The 21,123-nt window shown below is 58.1% G+C and overlaps 1 gene segment (V, D, J or C); it reads left to right on the top strand.

Moving 5' to 3' along the window:
- Positions 1-6,635: 6,635 nt before the first annotated feature.
- Positions 6,636-13,520, top strand: LOC102142558 (immunoglobulin heavy constant gamma 4-like; the record flags this gene model as incomplete). The annotated part of the segment is given in 6 exon segments: positions 6,636-7,099; positions 7,493-7,522; positions 7,641-7,970; positions 8,068-8,382; positions 9,688-9,818; positions 12,010-13,520. Coding segments are annotated over 6 exon segments (1,354 nt in total), but the record flags the coding sequence as incomplete, so codon positions are not given.
- Positions 13,521-21,123: the final 7,603 nt, after the last annotated feature.

Here is a 21,123-nt window from a genome sequence, read left to right as displayed (position 1 = left end):
TCCATGCTGGATGCTTCCTGTTCCATGCTGGATGCTTCCTGTTTCATTCTGGATGCTTCCTGTTCCATGCTGGATGCTTCCTGTTCCATGCTGGATGCTTCCTGTTCCATTCTGGACACTTCCTGTGCTACACCTCCTCAGACTTTTGGTCTTCCCACTCCCTCTGACTTCAACCCGTCCCCTGCTACCTCCCACCTCCAAGTCAACCCTTGCCCAGCTCCTCCCTCTCTCCAGAGATTCTGCCTGGCAAGGTCCCTGCTGAACTCAGTCCAGGCTCCCCAGCACAGATGGGACCCTTGCACCTGCCCTTGGCCCTCCCCACTTTGCATGATACCAGCACCCCCATGCCCCAGGGAGACCCCATTTCTCACTCTACTGCTGGCCCAGTGGCCCTGGAGTCCCACTGCAACTCGGGTGTGCCCCTGGCCTCTGAGGAAGCTGAGTGCCCTGCCCCTAGCCAGGCCATCCCCTCTGCTCAGTCCCAGGTCCCTGCTTACTACGTCTTCCCCTCACCTGCACCAAAGGCTCTGGCTGACTCTGCCCAGGCCCTGAATGGGCCCCTCTGACTCCCCTCTGCTGGGACACTGCCCTGCACCACCTCAGCTTCAGTGTGTTCACCCACCTGTCCCATGTCCCCTCGGTCCCTAGGAGCAGAGCTGGTGGCCCTGGTTCCTGGCAGTCCATCTTGATCCTTCTGGAGCGCCAGCCTCAGGGGCCTTCCTGCCCAAGGTCCACTCGAACCAGCCCTGGGACCCTCCCGGCCTCAAGCACACGTTTCCCCTGCAGCCCGACCCACCCCTGCCTGTGAGCTCAGCCCTGAGCCCTGGAGCGCCTTCCCTTCTCCGTCCCAGCTCGCCCTTGCCAGCTGCTCAGCGGGATGGGCTGACACTCCCCTCCCTGCACCATGAGTGAGGGCCACCTGGAGAGACGCCCAGGCAAAAGCAGGCCCCACCAGGGCCCAGTGGGGGCCAGAAGGCTCGGGTGGGAGGCCCAGGTATTAAGAGGCTGAGACCATGGGCGGAATGGGCATGATCCTAGCCAGTCTCAGTCCAGCCCCAGGGAATCAGGGACAGAGAAAAGAGCAGCGCACAAGGTCCAGGCTCCCCACCTTCTCCCGTGAGTATGGGGGCACCCACCACCCCCATCCCCACACACCCAGGAGGCAGCCTCGGCTGTGTCTGGACTCCCCCTCGCCCTCTGACACACAAACCACCAGAAGAAAAGGGAACTTCAGGAAGTAAGCAGTGCCCCCGGTTTCAATCCTGTTCTTAGTCTTTGCAGGGTGCAGGGGTGGAGTTCCCACCTCTGGGGACCTGGGACCTGAGCTGTGTTTTCCTAGGAAGACAAATAGCGGCTGACAGAGGGGGCGGGGACACCCACATGAACCGCGACAGAGTAGGAAGGGCTGGGACCCCCACCTCGATGAGTGGGGTCAGCACAGGGCAGGAGCACAGGCTTGGGAGGAGAAGGACAGAGCCTGGGGGCAGCCATGGGTCTCCTGGACCTGAGCTGCCGGACAGGCTGCAAGGGGCTGGGGAGACGCTGGGGCGAGGCCGGCCCCACATGGAGGCCCAAGCGGAGCCAGCATGGGGGAGGTGGGCAGGCTTCAGGCACCAATGTCCATCCAGTGCCAGACGACGGGGCCCGCGGGCAGAGGTTTCTCAGCCAACAGGGCAGGACGCACTAGAGGCTGACGGAGGCCTCCAGGACCACCGGGCTGGGATCACGAGGAACATGACGGGATGCGGCAGAGCCGGCCGTGGGGCGATGCTAGGATGGCCAGGACCGACTTGAGCTGAGGAGGCAGCAGAGCGAGGGAGGAGGAGAGGACCCAGGGAGGGGTTGTCCAGGCCGGCAGCAGCACCGGAGCCCAGGGCAGGGTCAGCAGTGCTGGCCGTGGGGCCTCTTCTCAGCCAGGACCAAGGACAGCAGGTGAGCCGGGAGCAGAGCAGGGAGGGTGATGTGGCAGCAGCACGGGAGGGTGGAAGTGAAGGATCCCAGAGGCAGAGGCAGGGACAGGGGACGGACAGGGGCTGGGCTCAGAGCCAGCTGACGGGGCTGGGGCACCTGCTGGCGGGGAGCAGGGCTGTGGTCAGCAGCGGAGAGGAGCGGAGAGCTGTGCTGAGTGCATGGGCGCGAGGAGGGAAGAGCCCAGGGAGGCCCAGAAAGGCCCAGAGCACAGCAGGCCTGGGGCGAGGAAAGGGGCTGAGGCTCTGTGGGTTCCGGGAGCTGACCCAGCAGAGCAGAGGCCACTGAGGAGCTGAGGTTCAGGAGACGCTTCCAGAGCAGGAGCAGTGCCGGGACGGGAGGATCCAGGAGCTCATCCAGGAGGGGGCCATGGGCAAGAGCAAGGGGCTCTGCTGGGGAGACCTGACTGGACACGGGGTGCTCCACAGCGTAGGGAACAAGCCAAATGCCGCAAAAACAAAAATGAGGCCAGAAAAAAGGGCCCAAACCTGGACAGAGGGTGCCAGGACAGGCAGGGGGCAACAGTGGCCTGAGTGACGTTGCTGCCCCAGGTTGAGGGAGGGTAGAATGAGCAGGGGGCAGGCATCGGAGCTCAGGGGACCAGGACCGAGCAGCCGCAGGTGAGCAGGGGCTGGTGGGGGCAGGAGGAGCTGGGGGCAGCTCCTGGAGCCCAGGGGACCAGGACCGAGCAGCCGAAGATGACAGGGGCCAGTGGGGGGGACAGGATGAGCAGGGGGAAGCCCCTGGAGCTCATAGAGCCAGGGCAGAGCCGTCGCAGGTGAGAAGGGCTCAGTGGGAGATGGGCAAGCAGGCAGCAGCCTCTGGAGCTCAGAGAACCAGGGCAGAGCAGCCTCAGGTGAACAGGGGCTGGTGGGAGGCAGGACACGCAGGGGTCAGCTCCAGGAGCTCAGGGAGCTGGGGCAGAGTAGCCTCAGGTGAGCAGGGCAGGTGGGAGACAGGAGGAGCAAGGGGCATCTTCTAGAGCTCAGGGGACCAGTGGAGGGCAGCCGCAGGTGAGGAGGGCCAAGTGGGAGGTAGGACAAGGAGGGGGCAGCCCCTAGAGCTCAGGGGACCAGGGCACAGCAGCCTCAGGTGGGCAGGGCAGGTGGGAGACAGGAGGAACAAGGCCATCTCCTGGAGCTCAGGGGACCAGGGGAGAGCATCCGAAGGTGAACAGGGCCAGTGGGAGGCAGGACGAGCAGGGGGCAGCCCCTGGAGCTCAGGGGACCAGGACAGATCATCTGCAGGTGAGCAGGGTCTGGTGGGAGGCAGGAAGAGCAGGGGGCAGCCCCTGGAGCTCAGAGCACCAGGGCACAGCAGCCTCAGGTGAGGAGGGGTAGGTAGGAGGCAGAATGAGCAGGGGGCAGCCCCAGGAGCTCAGGGGACAAGGCAAGAGCATCAGAAGGTGAGCAGGACTAAGGCTCAGCCTCAGGAAGCCAGGACAGAGCAGCTGCAGGTGAGCAGGGCCGGTGGGAAGCAGGAGGAGGAGGTGGGTAGCCCCTGGAGCTCAGAGAGCCAAGGCAGATCACCCGCACGTGAGCAGGGGCAGGAGGAGCAAGGGACAGGCACTGGAGCTCAGAGGACCAGGGCAGAGCAGCCGCAGGTGAACAGGTGCAGGTCGGGGGCAGGAGGAGCAGGCGGCAGCTCCTGGAGCTCTGGGGACCAGGGTAGACCCGCTGCAGATGCGTAGGGCCGGTGGGAGGCAGGACCAGCAGGGGACAGACACTAGAGCTCAGGGTACAGCCGCCACAGGTGAGCAGGCCGGTGGGAGGCAGCACTCAGCCCCTACACTTTGGCAGGATCTAGGCAGTTGCTGGCAGCTGACAGCTGAGGGCTGGTGAAAGCACAGTGCAGCCTCCTGGTGCAGGGAAGTGGGTGTGAGCCCATCCCACTGAACAGTTGGTCGAGCAGCCGCAGGTGCACAGGGCAGGTGGGGGCAGGAGGAGCAGGAGGCAGCTTCTGGAGCTCAGGAGACCAGGACAGAGCATCTGAAGGTGAACAGGGGCCGGTGGGGGGACAGGATGTGCAGGGGGAAGCCCCTGGAGCTCATAGAGCCAGGGCAGAGCAGTCGCAGATGAGAAGGGTTCGGTGGGAGATGGGCAAGCAGGGAGCGGATCCTGGAGATCAGGGAACCAGGGCAGAGCAGCCGCAGGTGAGCAGGGGCTGGTGGGAGGCAGGAGGAGCAGGAGGCAGCACCTGGAGCTCAGGGGACCAGGGGAGGGCATCTGAAGGTGAGCAGGGGCTGGTGGGAGGCACGACAAGGAGGGGGCAGCCCCTGGAGCTCAGGGGACCAGGGGAGGGCATCTGAAGGTGAACAGGGGCTGGTGGGAGGCAGGACAAGTAGGGGGCAGCTCTTGGAGCTCAGGGGACCAGGGCAGAGCAGCTGCAGTTGAGGAGGGGCAGGTGGGAGGGAGGACGCGCAGGGGGCAGCCCCTGGAGCTCAGGGAACCAGGGCAGAGCAGTCACAGATGAGAAGGGTTCAGTGGGAGATGGGCAAGCAGGGGCAGCCCCTGGAGCTCAGGTGAGCAGGGCACAGCAGCTGCTAGGTGAGCAAGGGCTGGTGAGAGGCAAGATGAGCAGGGGGCAGCCCCTGGAGCTCAGGGAATCAGGACAGAGCAGCCTCAGGTGAGCAGAGCAGGTGGGAGGCAGGACAAGCAGGAGGCAGCTCCTAGAGCTCAGGGAGCCAGGGCAGAGCAGCCTCAGGTGAGCAGGGCAGGTGGGAGACAGGAGGAGCAGGGGACAGCTTCTGGAGCTCAGGGGAGCAGGGGAGGGCATCTGAAGGTGAACAGGGGCCAGTGGCGGGCAGGATGAGCAGGGGGAAGGCCCCGGAACTCAGGGGACCAGGCAGAGCAGCCGCAGGTGAGCAGGTCCTGGTGGGAGGTAGAACAAGTAGGGGTTAGCTCCTGGAGCTCAGGGGACAAAGGGAGAGCATCAGGTGAGCAGAACTGAGGCTCACCCTCAGGGAGCCAGGACAGAGCAGCTGCAGGTGAGCAGGGCCGGTGAGAAGCAGAGGGAGCAGGTGGGCAGCCCCTGGAGCTCAGAGAGCCAAGGCAGATCACACGCACGTGAGCAGGGGCTGGTGGGAAGCAGGAGAAGCAAGGGGCAGGCACTGGAGCTCAGAGGACCAGGGCAGAGCAGATGCAGCTGAACAGGGGCAGGTGGGGGCAGGAGGACCAGGCGGCAGTTCCTGGAGCTCTGGGGACAAGGGCAGACCCGCTGCAGGTGAGCAGGGCGGTGGGAGGCAGAACAAGCAGGGAACAGGCACTACAGCTCAGGACACAGCAGCCACAGGTGAGCAGGCCGGTGGGAGGCAGCACTCAGTTCCTACACTTTGGAAGGGGCTGGGCAGTTGCTGGCAGCCGACAGCTGAGGGCTGGTGAAAGCACAGTGCAGCCTCCTGGTGCAGGGAAGCGGGTGTGAGCCCATCCCACTGAGCACCTGGGTGAGCTAGGATGGAGAAGGGAAGGCATTCCAGGGCTCAGGGCTCAGCTCACAGGCAGGGGCAGGTCTGGATGCAGGGGAACGTGTGCTGAGACCAGGGCTGGCCCCAGTGGACCCTGGGCAGGAAGGCCTCTGAGGCTGGCGCTCCAGAAGGAACAAGACAGGCTGCCAGCAGCCAGGGCCACCAGCACAATGAAGCTGAGTGGAGGTGGTGCAGGGCAGTGTACCAGCACAGGGGAGCCAGAGGGTCCCGTTCACAGCCTGGGCAGAGTCGGCCAGAGCCTGTGGTGCAGGTGAGGGGAAGGGGTAGTGAGCAGGGCCCTGGGGCTGAGCAGAGGGGATGGCCTGGCTGGGGGCAGGGCACACCTGACCTGCCGTGGGACTCCAGGGCCACTGGGCCAGCGGCAGAGACATGGGGCCTCCCTGTGGCCTGAGGGTCCTGGCGCCATGCAGGGTGGGGAGGGCCAAGGGCAGGTGCAAGGCTCCTACCTGTGCCGGGGGGACTGGGCTGAGCCCAGCAGGGACCTTGCCAGGGGAAGCTCTGGAGAGGGAGGAGGTGAGCTGGTGGCTGAGAAGGCCAGGCCAGGGCTGGGAGGGTGAGGGTGTGGTGACTCAGCCTCCGGAAGTAATGGAGGACACTGGGGAGGCAGGGGGCATCGATGCACTCAGGGCCCTGACCTGGGGTGGTACACACTGGGGCTAAGGGGAAAGGGGGGAGACACTGAGGAGGGGGCTCCCGGGGGCTATTCCAAGGCAGGAGGTTCCGGGGCCCTGGGGCTGAGGGTGCCGACCCTATGCAGTGTCTGGCCCCTCTGCTGCACAGAAAAACAGGGCCCTGGAGGGCAGAGGGCAGGCTATGACCAGGGCCCTGGGCAAGTCAGACCCACTCACTAGGGGAGGGCCACGCTGGGGCGGCAGGGTCAGGGGCTGCAGGGGCCTCGGGGGACCCACGAGAAGCCATCTGAGAACAGTGGCCACTGGTCAAGCCAGGCACCCATAAAAGGCTGGAGTGGGGCCGACGGGCATGAGCCGTTCCTGAGGTGGCACCGAAGGCCAAAGCCTAGGCCAAGCTAGAGGCCCTGGGCTGTGCTGACTCCCTGCAGACACAGAGCACTAACCCGGCTGCCCAGCCCCGCCTCCTAGGCTGCAGGGGTGCCTGCAGAAGGGCACCGAAGGGCCGCCACTCCTGCAAGCCTTCTGGGACAGGCTGGGCCTGACCTTGCCTTTGGGGCAGGGAGGGGGCCAAGGTGAGGCAGGTGGCACCAGCCAGGTGCACACCCAATGCCCGTGAGCCCAGACACTGGACCCTCGCTGAGAGACAAGAACGGAGGGGCCTCTGCGCCCTGGGCCCAGCTCTGTCCCACACCGCAGTCACATGGCGCCACGTCTCTTGCAGCCTCCACCAAGGGCCCATCGGTCTTCCCCCTGGCGTCCTCCTCCAGGAGCACCTCCGAGAGCACAGCGGCCCTGGGCTGCCTGGTCAAGGACTACTTCCCCGAACCCGTGACCGTGTCGTGGAACTCAGGCGCCCTGACCAGCGGCGTGCACACCTTCCCGGCTGTCCTACAGTCCTCAGGGCTCTACTCCCTCAGCAGCATGGTGACCGTGCCCTCCAGCAGCTTGGGCACCCAGACCTACGTCTGCAACGTCGTTCATGAGCCCAGCAACACCAAGGTGGACAAGAGAGTTGGTGAGAGGCCAGCGAGGGAGGGAGGGGGGGTGTCTGCTGGAAGCCAGGCTCAGCCCTTCTACCTGGACAAACCCTGGCTGTGCAGCCCCAGCCCAGGGCAGCAGGGCAGGCCCAGTCTGTCTCCTCACCCAGAGGCCTCTGCCCACCCCACTCATGCTCAGGGAGACAGTTTTCTGGCTTTTTCCACCAGGCTCTGAGCAGGCACAGGCTGGATGCCCTTACCCCAGGCCCTGCACACACAGGGGCAGGTGCTGGGCTCAGACCTGTCAAGAGCCATATCTGGGAGGACCCTGCTCCTGACCTGAGCCCACCCCAAAGGCCAAACTCCACTCCCTCAGCTCGAAAACCTTCTCTCCTACCAGATCCCAGTAACTCCCAATCTTCTCTCTGCAGAGTTCACACCCCCATGCCCACCATGCCCAGGTAAGCCAGCCCAGGCCTCGCCCTCCAGCTCAAGGTGGGACAAGTGCCCTAGAGTGGCCTGTGTCCAGGGACAGGCCCCGCCTGGGTGCTGACATGCCCACCTCCATCTCTTCCTCAGCACCTGAACTCCTGGGGGGACCGTCAGTCTTCCTCTTCCCCCCAAAACCCAAGGACACCCTCATGATCTCCCGGACCCCTGAGGTCACGTGCGTGGTGGTGGACGTGAGCCAGGAAGACCCCGAGGTCCAGTTCAACTGGTACGTGGACGGCGCGGAGGTGCACAATGCCCAGACAAAGCCGCGGGAGAGGCAGTTCAACAGCACATATCGTGTGGTCAGCGTCCTCACCGTCACGCACCAGGACTGGCTGAACGGCAAGGAGTACACGTGCAAGGTCTCCAACAAAGGCCTCCCGGCCCCCATCGAGAAAACCATCTCCAAAGCCAAAGGTGGGACCCGCGGGGCCCGAGGGCCATGTGGACAGAGGCCGGCTCGGCCCACCCTCTGCCCTGGGAGTGACCGCTGTGCCAACCTCTGTCCCTACAGGGCAGCCCCGAGAGCCGCAGGTGTACATCCTGCCCCCGCCCCAGGAGGAGCTGACCAAGAACCAGGTCAGCCTGACCTGCCTGGTCACAGGCTTCTACCCCAGCGACATCGCCATGGAGTGGGAGAGCAGCGGGCAGCCGGAGAACACCTACAAGACCACGCCGCCCGTGCTGGACTCCGACGGCTCCTACTTCCTCTACAGCAAGCTCACCGTGAACAAGAGCAGGTGGCAGCAGGGGAACACCTTCTCATGCTCCGTGATGCATGAGGCTCTGCACAACCACTACACCCAGAAGAGCCTCTCCGTGTCTCCGGGTAAATGAGTGCGACACCCGGCAAGCCCCCGCCCCCCGGGCTCTCGGGGTGGCGTGAGGATGCTTGACCCGCACCCCGTGTACATACTTCCCAGGTGCCCAGCATGGAAATAAAGCACCCAGCGCTGCCCTGGGCCCCTGCGAGACTCTGATGGTTCTTTCCGCGGGACAGGCTGAGTCTGAGGCCTGAGGGGCACGAGGGAGGCACAGCAGGTCCCACTGACCCCACACTGGCCCAGGCTGTGCACGTGTGCCTGGGCCACCTAGGGTGGGGCTCAGCCAGGGGCCGCCCTCGGCGGGGTGGGGGGCTTTGCCAGCGAGGCCCTCCCTCCAGCAGCAGCTGCCCTGGGCTGGGCCACCAGAAGCCTAGGAGCCCCCTGGGGACAGGCACACAGCCCCCGCCTCTGTAGGAGACTGTCCTGATCTGTGAGCTCCCTGTCCTCAGACCCCCTGCCCACTCGGGGGCATGCCTAGTCCATGTGCGTAGGGACAGGCCCTCCCTCACCCATCTGCCCCCACGGCACTAACCCCTGGCAGCCCTGCCCAGCCTCACACCCGCATGGGGACATAACCGACTCCTGGGGACATGCACTCTCGGGCCCTGTGGAGGGACTGGTCCAGATGCCCACACACACACACTCACCCCAGACCCATTAAACCCGGCACTGAAGTTGGCCGACCACACAGCCACCACACACACACACACACGCACACGCCTCGCACAGAGCCTCACACGGGCGACCTGCACAGCACCCAGACCACAGCAAGGTCCCCGCACACGTGAACACTCCGCGGACACAGGCCCCCACGAGCCCCACGCAGCACCTCAAGGCCCACGAGCCACTCAGCAGCTTGTCCACATGCTGACCAGCTCACACAAACCCAGCCCTCCTCTCACAGCAGAGACCCTGCAGCCGCCACACACACACAGGCCCCCACACACAGGGGAACCCACGCCACATCGCGTCCCTGGCTCTGGCCCACTTCCCAGTACCGCCCTTCCCTGCAGCTGGGGTCACCTGAGGGGTGGGCTTCACCATCCTCCTGCCCTCTGGGCCTCAGGGAGGGACACGGGAGACGGGGAGTGGGTCCTGCTGAGGGCCGGGTTGCTATCTAGGCCCGGGTGTCCGGCGGAGCCCCGGGGCCAAAGCTGGTGCACAGGGCGGGCAGCTGCGGGGAGCTGACCTCAGGACACTGTTGGCCCATCCCGGCCGGGCCCTACATCCTGGGCCCCACCACAGAGGGAATCGCCCCCAGAGGCCCGAGCCCAGCGGGACACGGCACTGACCACCCCCTTCCTGTCCAGAGCTGCAACTGGAGGAGAGCTGTGCGGAGGCGCAGGATGGGGAGCTGGACGGGCTGTGGACGACCATCACCATCTTCATCACACTCTTCCTGCTAAGCGTGTGCTACAGTGCCACCGTCACCTTCTTCAAGGTCGGCCGCACGTTGTCCCCAGCTGTCCCTGACACTGTCCCCCATGCTGTCACAAACTGTCCCTGACACTCTCCCCCAGGCTGTCTCCACCTGTCCCTGACGCTGTCCCCCACTGTCTCACAAACGGTGCCTGGCACTGTCCCCCACGCTGTCCCCACCTGTCCAACAGTGTCCTCCAGGCTGTCGCCACATGTCCCTGACACTGTGCCCCATGCTGTTCCCCATTCCTGACACTGTCCCCCATGCTGTCCCCATCTGTCCCCAACACTGTCCCCCACACAGTCTCCACCTATCCCTGACACTGTCCCCCACTCTGTCCCCTACAGTCCTTGGCACTATTCCCCATGCTGTCCCCTCCTGTAGGCAAACCTGTCCACCATGCTCTCTCCTCCTGTTCCTGATACTGTCCCCCATGCTGTCCCCACCTGTCCCTGACACTGTCCCCCAAGCTGTCCCCACTGTCCCCAACACTGTCCCTCACACTGTCCCCCACACTCTACCCACCTGTCCCCAACACCGTCCCTCACACTGTCCCCACCTCTCCCTGACACTGTCCTCCATGCTGTCCCCACCTGTCCCTGACACTGTCCCCCACGCTGTCCTCACCTGTCCCTGACACTGCCCCCATGCGGTCCCCACCTGTCCCCAACACTATCTCCTGGACTGTACCTACCAGTCCAACACTGTCCCCCACACTGTCCCCACCTGTCCCTGACACTGTCCCCCACACTGTCCCCTCCTGTACCTGACACTCTCCCCTACACTATCCCCACCTCTCCCCTATACTGTCCCCCATGCTGTCCCCACCAGTCCCCAACACTGTCCTCCATGCTGTCCCCACCTATCCCCAACACTGTCCCCCATGCCATCCCCAATCCCCAACAATGACCCCCCATGCTGTTTACTCCTGTCCCCTCCTATCCCGACACTGTCCCCCATGCTGTCCCCACCAGTCCCCAACACTGTCCTCTATGCTGTCCCCACCTGTCCCCAACACTGTTCCCCATGCCATCCCCAATCCCCAACAATGACCCCCATGCTGTTTACTCATTTCCCCTCCTATCCCTGACACTGTCCCCTGTGCTGTCCCCACCTGTCCCCCCATGGTCTCCACCTGTCCCTGACACTGTCTTCCACTCTGTCCCCTACAATCCCTGATACTATCCCCCACGCTGTTCCCTCCTGGCCCCGACACTGTCCCCCACGCTGTCCCACCTGTCCCCAACACTGTCCCACATGCTGTCCCCATCTGTCCCTGACACCGTCCCCCACGCTGTCCCCACCTGTCCCTAACACTGTCCCCCATGCTGTCCCCTCCTGTCCCTAACACTGTCCCCCACGCTGTCCCCAACTGTCCCTGACACTGTCCCCCACACTATCTCCAACTGTCCCCAACACTATCCCCCATGCTGTCTCCTGTCCCCACCTGTCCCCTACACTGTCCCCCATGCTGTCCCCAGCTGTCCCCAACACTGTCCCCCATGCTGTCCCCAATTCCCAACAATGACCCCCATGCTATTTTCTCCTGTCCCTTCCTATCCCCAACACTGTCCCCCACGTTGTCCCCACCTGTCCCCCTCATGGTCTCCACCTGTCCCTGACACTCTCTCACTGTGTCTCCTACAATCCCTGACACTATCCCCCATGCTGTTCCCTCCTGTATGCAACACTGTCCCGTACACTGTCCCTGATGCCGTCCTCCACACTGTCCCCACCTCTCCCTGACACTGTCCCCCATGCTGTCCCCACCTGTCCCTGACACTCTCCTCCACACTGTCCTCACCTGTCTCTGACACTGTCCCCCATGCTGTCCCCATCTGTCCCTGACACTGTCCCCCACACTGTCCCCACCTGTCCCTGATGCTGTCTTCTGTGCTGTCCACATCTATCCCTGATGCTGTCCCCCACACTGTCCCCACATGTCCCTGACGCTGTCTTCTGTGCTGTCCACGTGCTATTGATGCCCTGGCTCTGCTCTCCATGTCTAAGCCTCAGAGCAGGCAATGGTGAGGCCCTGGCCCCTGGGTGGCCTGAAGGGCGGATGTGCCTTAGGGGCAGGGCTGTGGCCTGGGTGGCCTAGGGGTGGGTGGGCCTCGGGGGCAGGGCAATGACTTTGGTAGTCTGAGGGGTGGGTGGGCCTCGGGGGAAGGGCTGTGGCCTCACTCACTCCTGTGCTGTGCCTTGCCTACAGGTGAAGTGGATCTTCTCCTCGGTGGTGGACCTGAAGCAGACCATCATCCCTGACTACAGGAACATGATTGGGCAGGGACCCTAGGGCCACCCTCTGTGGGGTGTCCAGGGCCGCCCAGACCCCAAACAGGAGCCGTGGGCAATGCTCAGCCACCACCCAGGCCACGCCTGACCCCTGACCTCACCACCCTCAACCCCATGGCTCTCTGGCCTAGCAGTTGCCCTCTGACCCTGCCATACCAGACACGCCCCCCTTCCAGACACTGTGCATAGCAGGTCTACCCCAGACCTCCACTGCTTGGTGCATGCAGGGCACTGGGGGCCAGGTGTCCCCTCAGCAGGACATCCCTGCCCTCCGGCCCGCCAGGTGCTCACACAAAAGGAGGCAGCGGCCGGCATACCAGGCGCCCACCCAGGCAGGAGCTGGCCCTGGAGCCACCCCGTCCACGCCAGCCTCCTGAACACAGGTGTGGTTTCCACATGGTGACTGGGAGCATCAGCCACCAAGGCGGAGAAGCCACAGCACCATCAGGCCCTGTTGGGGAGGCTTCGGAGAGCTGCGAAGGCTCAGTCAGATGGCCTTCCTCCCAGCCCGCAGCCAGCCGCCTCCATTCTGGGCACTCCTGGGAACTGACATGAGGAATGAGGTTGTTCTTATTTCAAGCCACGCACGCTGCTCTCCGGCTCCTGGGAAGAAGCCTCTCATGGAACAAGGTCGCGGTGCCAGCACCACCCCTTGGCTGCCGGCCCACGCTGCTGGATTCTCGGGTGGAACTCGACCCACAGGGACAGCCAGCCCCAGAGTCTGCACTGGGAGAGGAGGGACCAGGCCCAGGACACAGCCACCTCCCACCCACTCCACTCAGCCGAGATCACTCAGAGAAGAGCCCGGGACACGGGTCGCTACAGGAGCCCTACAGGGCAAGGGTGAGGATAGTCCAAGGAAGGAGTGAGCATCTGCCCAGACAGGTCTGCCAGAGGAGGCCTGGTGACCAGGTCCCAGGCAGGCAAGACTCAGCCTTGGTGGGTCCTGAGGACAGAGGAGGCCCCGGAGCACCGGGGAGAGAGGTGGAGGGACACCAGGAGAGCCAGGAGCGTGAACACGGCGGAACTCATCACAGAGGCTTAAGTCCAGCCCCAAGTCACGTGCAGCAGGAACAAGCAGCCACTCTGGGGCATGAGGTGGAGGCGAGACGGCAAAGAGGGTGCCCGCGGCCTGGGGAGAGCGGGGCTGCCGGCCACGACTGCTGGACAGAGGCTGCCACGCTCTGCTGCCCGCGTCACGCCGTTCGGTGAATGTCACGCAGAGTCTGCAGACAGGAAGGGAGGCACGAGCGGGAGCGCGGCAAGCGCCTGCCTCAGCCGTCAGGGAGGACCCCCGGGCTCACTGGAAGGAGGTGCCACGATTTCAGCTTTGGTAGCTTCTGTCTTCTTTTAAATTTTCTAAAGCTCATTAATTGTCTTTAATGTTTCTTGTTTTTGATGACAATAAAATATCTTTTTTAAGTCTTGTACTTTGTGATGGGAGCAGCCTTCCTGTGTTCACGCACGTCCTGCGCCCGGTGGGAAGCAGAGTCAGGAGGCGGCTGGTCGAGCTGGACCTCGGGGGCTCCCTGCACACGCCCCCCGCCTCCTGCGGCCACACGCACTGCCCACGCGGCCCTCCCTGGCCCCATCACTACATGGACCCCCGGGGCTTCTCCTCTTGCCTACATGGATGCAGTTTCTCCTCCTGCTGGGCACAGTGCTGCCTGCCCTGGTCACTCTGCATGGGGCAGGGCTTCCAGGACAAGCTGGGTTGAGGCCTGGGAGCTGGCTCAGGCTGGTTTCAGCTGAGCCACTGCACAGGGAAGGAACCTAGCTGAACACCCATCTCCCAATATGCTCCCGACCCTGGCGCTGCCCGACCACCTCCCAGAGGGTACCTCGACCCTTCTGCTACCCACACCCAGCAAGGGGTGTGGTGTCCCCACCGAGCCCAGCCAGTGGGGCCCGGCACAGTCACACCTGTGCTCACCATTCCCAAGGCCAAGCTCCCTGCTAACATGGCAGGCCAGGGCCAGGCCTGGAGGAGACGGAACATCAGTCCCATGGCCAAGCTCCCTGCTCACATGGCAGGGCTGGGCCTGGAGGAGACAGAAAGCCCAGTCTGGCATGGTACTCAGGCTGCACATGCCTACCACGCGTGGGGGCCACACGACAATGCCTGCCACACACAGGGGCCATGTGACACATATGTGTACTTACACGGGCTTCACGCAGGGATACACACATTTGCAACCCCAGCACCCACCCAGAACGCTCAGGCACGGGCTCCCCGGGCGGGTCACAGTTCTCTCACCTTGAGCCGCTCCATGTGCCAGGCCCTCCACCCACGTTCCCGTCCCCAGTGCTGGCTGCTGAGCCACACCGTCTTCTCTGTGGATCCCTCCCAGCCCGCTCAGCACAATGGACATGCTCTCTCCCGTCCTGCGACTGCACCGGCCTCTTCCCCTCAGCACCCACGTCTGCCCGTCTCCCAGGAAACCTGGACCACCACGGTCAGGGACCACCCCACACCTGACCCCAGGTGGAGTCACACTGTGTCCTCCTTCAATATTGAAAAGGGGAAAAGCTGGAAGAGGGGAAAGATAAAGGAGAAAAAATCAAGAGGGGAGGGTCACATTCTTGTGAGGCTTTGATTAGAGCTCACTGAGCCCCCACGTTGCATGAAAAGGAGGGGTGGAGGAAGCAATTACTCGTTCGCCTTGTGCTCAGAGAATCTCCACTTGATAAGAAAATAAACAGAGTAGAAGACGTCAAATATGCATTTTTCTCAGGGGCAGGAGGGACGATTTCTTGTCTCATTTTGCCCCATGCCATGAAGACCGGGCTGTTAATTTATATTGTCAGGGTGAGGGAGGCCACCTGGGGACACCCGGCCTACCTGCTGCTGCTATCAGTTTAGAAACAAGAGGAAACGCATGACTTTTGTTCTTTTTTTATTATTATTTTTTCCATGACTCAGCTTCCAAGCTCAGCTTTTCTTTGGGGCAAAATGAGTTTGGAGTACTCAGATTTTATTTTTCTTTCACAATCGTCAAGGTCAGTGGTACGACCAAGGTCACACCCTCAGTATTCAGAAGGGCTGGCCACACCTAGACCCCTGCCATCCCTGATGCTTATCAAATACATGCTGCGGTCTCTGACACTCTCTCACCTTGTAGAAACTGAGGCCTTGGGGAGGCTGCAGCCCCTGCTCATGGGGACAATGCCAGGCTGGAACCCACATTTCTGACCCCAAAGCTCCTGTTCCTTTCACGCACCCCACACCTCCTCCTTGAGTCCAGAACATTGTCCTTGCCTGACTCCCACCCTCAGGGACAAGGGCTCAACACAGCCACCAACACATCACACCCTGAGAAGGTCCCTTGAGCCCAGACAGGTTTGGAGAGCACAGAAGCCCTGGAAGCTCTGTGAAGGGGCTGCACAGTTCTCTATTCAACACATACTCACCAGGTGGCCACCAGCAGAGATGCCACATGGCACGGAGCTCGCCTGGGCCAACAGGACAGGTGTGGGGCTGGGAGGCGTTCCCAGGGCACTGGTTGAAGCAGAGCTGTGGGGACAAGTTGCACCAACCTCACATCTGCTCGTCAACACCTGGTCTCCTGCCCTCCGGGGCCACAGAACACTAAGTTTCCTGGATACTGAGGCTGGGTGGGGCCATGGGGAAGAAGAAATCGCAGTGAGTTAAAAGATCATTTTAAAAAAATATTATGATCATGACTCACATAAACATGATGACACATTTCAGAGATGCTCTTTATCTCATTAATTAAGGTGCTACAACCAGTTCAAAGAGGAATTCAAATGACTACACTTATATAATTGATTAAGGAATGCTAAAAGGAGTTCATAAATAGATGCAAAATTGCCCTTTTCCCTGGGAGGTGAGGAGGAATCCATTGTCCTTCCAAAGATGAGAACTTGAATTTCTACCAATTCAAAGAGTTTTTGCATCGCTATCAATTATTTACAGCTTCAAGCAGTGGTCCCCAACATTTTGGCACCAGGAACCGGTTCCATGGACGACAATTTTTCCACAGACCAGGATCGGGGGATGGCTTGGGGACAAGGCTGTTCCATCTCACATCATTAGGCATTAGGGTCTCATAAGGAGTGTACAACGTAGATCACATGAATCTGCAGTTTGCAATAGAGTTCGCTGCTATGATAATCTAATACTGCCACTGATCTGACAGGAGGTGGAGCTCAGACAGTAATGCTCACTCACCCCTCTCCTCCTGCTATGTGGCCCAGGTCCTAACAGGCCACGAACCGGTTCCAGTGCATGACCCAGGGGTTGGGGACTCCTGGCTTATAGAGTTGTAAAATAGTTCAAAGAAAATAAAAGATGCAGAGCTCCATAGAATGAAATAACCTGGAAGAGTGTACAAGACGATGCCTTGCTTTCCATTGAAGGCACCTAGTAATCTTTTGGTCCATTTCAGTTTTTCTCAACGTTTCCTATAAACATATATAACTAACTGACAGAAACAGATCCATAATATAGAGAAGATATCTGTAAACCAACCCAAAACATTCAAATATTCAATAGAGGAATAGGAAAGAGAATTTAACAGATGTTTTACAGAAGATATCCAAATAGCCACTAAACATTTGAAAAGATGTTGAACCACACTAGTCAACAGGGAAATGAAAATGAAAAACCACATGAGAGAAAGTCGTTCTGATTCCAATAATGCTGGAGCAGCTAATATCAGACCAGTCCTTCGGCAGATGGCAATTATAAACACTGGAAAAACTGTAAGCACACACAACACACACACACCAATTGCAGGCACTGGAACATGACCAAAAGTAGACAAACACCGGTAAGGATTATTCCTTGAAATATTTGTCTGAAGTCACACCCCAGCGCATGTAACACGTGCAGCTAGAGTTCAAGCAGGAAACTGCAGCCCTCCTGCTGAGGAGTGGGATGCAGGGCTGCATTTTCAGAGCAGCTGGAAATGAAGAGAAGATGTCCATAAAGGAGAAGATCACTGAAGGGAAACCCCACAATCTGCAGGTAAACTCCACGGAAACCTCTGGCTGATCCCTTAGGTGTGCATGGGTAGGGAAAACTCCAAAGGGCCCAGCAGAAAACAATACCTGTAAGGTTGAGAGAACTGAGATTCCAGCTACTGACAACTGCCGGGCAGACAGACTTTGGGGTCTGAGTCAACTCAAGCTAACTGCTTCCTAACATTGAAAAACACAATCAATGCTCTGCTAAGGAAGAATGAAAAATCCAACGTCAGTACCACATGTTATCAACAACATCGAGTGCACATCCAAAATTACCATGTATGCAAAGAAATATGAAAAGGTGATCCATAGTCAAAAGAAAAAGGGGTCAATGGAGATCAATGCCAAGATGACCTAGATGCAGACTCAGTTATCAGACAAGGACTTTAAAGAATTTATGTTAAATATGTTCAAAGACTTAAAAGAAAATATAGTTGTAATGAGTGACTAGATGGGGAATCTCTCTAAAAAACTGAAAATATTTACAAGAACCGAATGAAAATTCTACAACTGAAAGTATGATTCTGAAATGAAAAACATCATTTGGCCAGGCACAGTGGCTCATGCCTGTAATCCTTGCACTTTGGGAGGCCAAAAAGGAGGCATCACTTGATTCCAGGAGTTGGAGACCAGCCTGGGCAACATGGTGAAAACCCCATCTCTATTTTATTAAAAAGAAAAGAAAGAGAAAAATATTACTCAAGTTTAATAACAGATTGCAGCAGACATGAGAAGGAACTGAACACTTAAAGAAGCATCAATAAAATACGTCAATTATTTTTAATTCAGTCCAAAGAAGAGAGACAAAAATACTGAAAAATGAAAAGAGACTCATTCTGCTGGACAAGGTGAAGAAGCATTCCAAAACATGTGAAACCAGAGTCCAGAGGGGGATGTAATACTTCCATGGAAAGGTCAACCCTAAGCTGTATGCAAATGTACCTGCATAGGCTGATGTGGCAGGCTGATGGCATCTCCCTGGCCAAATGTATGCCCACCTGGAACCTCAGAATGTGACTGTATTTAGAAATGGAGTCTTCACAAATTAGGGTAAGGACTTGAGATGACACCATACTAAATTTTGGATGGGTCCCAAGTCTAAACACTGGTGTCCTCATGAGAGGAGAGGACCCAGACACACATGGAAGTAAGCCATATGATGACAAAGGAGAAGATGAGGGGTATCTTGAGCCACCTGTGTTTGTCCATTTGCATTACTGTAAAGAAATACATGAGGCTGGGTAACTTATAAAGGAAAGAGGTTGAATCGGCTCACAGTTCTGCAGGCTGTATAGGAAGCCTGGCACCAGCATCTGCTTCTGGAGAGGACCTCACAAAACTTGCAATCATAACAGAAGAGCAGGTATGTCACATGGCAAGAATGGCAGCAAGAGGCTGAGGGGAGTCCCAGACTCAAACAACTAGATTGTGTGTAAGCTCACTGGGGGAGAACTCACTCATCACCAAGGGGATGATGCGAAATCATACATGAGGGATCTGCCCTCATGATCTAATCACCTCCTACCAGGCCCCACCTCCAACACTAGGAATTATATTTCAACATGAGATTCGGAGGGGACAAACATATAAATCATATCCTTCCACCCCTGGCCCCCCAAATCTCATGTCCTTCTCACTTTGCAAAATACAATCATGCCTTCTCAAAAGTCCCCCAAAGCCTTACCTCATTCCAGAATCATCCCAAAATTCCCAAGATCCACGTCTCATCTGAAGATGACTCCCTTCCACCTATCAGCCTATGAAATCAAAGACAAATTATTGACTCCGAAAATACAATGAGAGTGCAGACATTGGGGTAAACAAGCCCATTCCAAAAGGGAGAGGTTGGCAAAAAGAAAGGATCTATATGCCCCATACAGGTCAGATATCTGGCAGGGCAGTCATTAAATCTTAAAGCTCCAAAGTAATCTCCTTTGACTTCAAGGCCCATACCCAGGGCACACTGGTGCAGGGGGTGGGCTCCCAAGGCCTTGGACAACTCTACCCCTGTGGCTTTGGAGGATATATCCACTGTGGATTTTCTCACAGGATAAAGTTGAGTGCCTGCAGATTTTCCAGATTCAGGGTGCAAGCTGCCAGTGGATCTACAATCCTGGCATCTGGAGGACAGTGGCCACTTTCCTACAGCTCCACTACGCAGTGTCCTGCTGGGGACATTATATGGGGGTTCAACCCCACATTCCCTTTGGCACCGCTCTAGTAGAGGCTCTCTGTGAGGGCTCCATGCTGCCAGTAGGCTTCTGTCTGGACACCTAGGCTTTCTCATACATTTCTCAAATCTAGAGGGAAGATGCCAAGCCTCCATCACTCTTGCATTCTTGGGCCTTACAGGCTTAACACCAGGTGGAAGTCACCAAGGCTTATAGTGGCTTGTACTCTCCAAAGAAGCAAGCTGAGATATTCTTGGGGCCATCTGAGCCAAGGCTGGAGTCAGAGCAGCCAGGATGTGGAAAGCAGTGTCCCAAGGCTGAACAGGAAGCAGTGGCCATGGGCATGGCCCACAAAACCATTCTTTCCTCCTTGGCCTCTGGGCCTGTGATGGGAAAGATCGCCTCAGAGATTTCTGAAATGTCTTCAAGGCCTTTTCCATTTGTTCTCGATATGAGCACTTAGCTCCCTTTTAGCTACGCTAATCTCTCTAGCAAGTGGCTGCTCCACAGCCTGCTTATATTTCTCTCCTGAAAATACCTTTTCTTTTCTAACACATGGCCAGGATGTGAATTTTCCAAATTTTTTATGTTCTGTTTCCCTTTGTTGATGAAAAAAGCCAACCTCTATAAAACACTTGAAGACATTGATTCTGAGCCAAATGTGAGAGCCATGAACGGTGGCATGGCCTCAAAGTGTCCTGAGAACATGTGTGCAAGGTGGTTGGGTTACAGATTCGTTTACGTTTTAGGGAGACATAACACATCAATCAAAACATGTAAAGTATACATTGGTTTGCTTTGGAATAGCAGAACAGTTCAAAGTGGGGAATTGCAAATCACAGGTAGATTTGAAGATTTTCTGATTGGCAATTGGCTGAAAAAGTTAAATTACCTAAAAAGTTGAAGTCAACAAAAAGCAATGCTTAAGATAAAGGGGGTTGTGGAAGCCAAGGTTCTTCTTATGTAGATGAAGCCTCCAGGTTTCAGAGAGAAGAGATGGCAAACGTCTCTTATCAGACCCTAAAAGGTGCCAGACTCAGATAAATCTCCCCTGAATCAGGAAGAGACCTGGAAAGGGGTGAAGATTCTCTACAGAATATAAATTTCCTCCACAAGAGACAGCTTTGCAGGGCCATTCCAAAATGTGTCAGAGAAATAGATTCTGGGATAAAATACTTTAATTTCCTTCCATGCCTGCCACCTGTCATGTGATGCTATACCAGAGTGAGATTAGAATTTGATATCTTATTGCTACAAGGAGTCTGCTTTGTCAGTCTTAAGCTCCTTGTTTTAATGTTAATACTGGTCAGCTGAGCCTAAACTCCAAAAGGGGGAGGTTATAGTGAGGTACCTCCAACCACTCCCCTTCCTGTCATGGCCTGAACTCGCTTTTCAGGTTTCTTTGGAATGCCCTTGGATTAGCATTTCATTTTTTTCATTGACACCTTTTAAATATAAGTTCTAACTTTAAGTCATTTCTTTGCTTTCCTATCTTATAGACTATTAGAAGCAACCAGGTCACATCTTAGAAGTGTCTGCTTAGAAATGTCTTCCACCAGATGCCCTAAGTCATCACTCTTAAGGTCAAACTTCCACAGATCCCTAGGGCATGAACACGATGCAGCCAAGTTGTTTCTTAGGATTTAACAAGGGTGACCCTTACCCTAGTTCCCAATAAGTTCCTCATTTCCATCTGAGATTTCATCAGCCTAGCTTTCGCAGTCCATATGTCTACCAGCATTTTGGTGACAACCATGTAATCAGTCTCTAAGAAATTCCAAACTTTCCCTCATCTTCCTGTCTTCTGAGTCCTCCAAATTCTTCTAACCTCTCTGCCTGTTACCTAATTCCAAAGCTGCTTCCACATTTTC

The sequence above is a fragment of the Macaca fascicularis genome, chromosome 7 (genome assembly GCF_037993035.2).
Source record: "Macaca fascicularis isolate 582-1 chromosome 7, T2T-MFA8v1.1".
Taxonomy (NCBI): Eukaryota; Metazoa; Chordata; class Mammalia; order Primates; family Cercopithecidae; genus Macaca; species Macaca fascicularis.
This window is presented reverse-complemented; position numbering and strand designations above follow the sequence as displayed.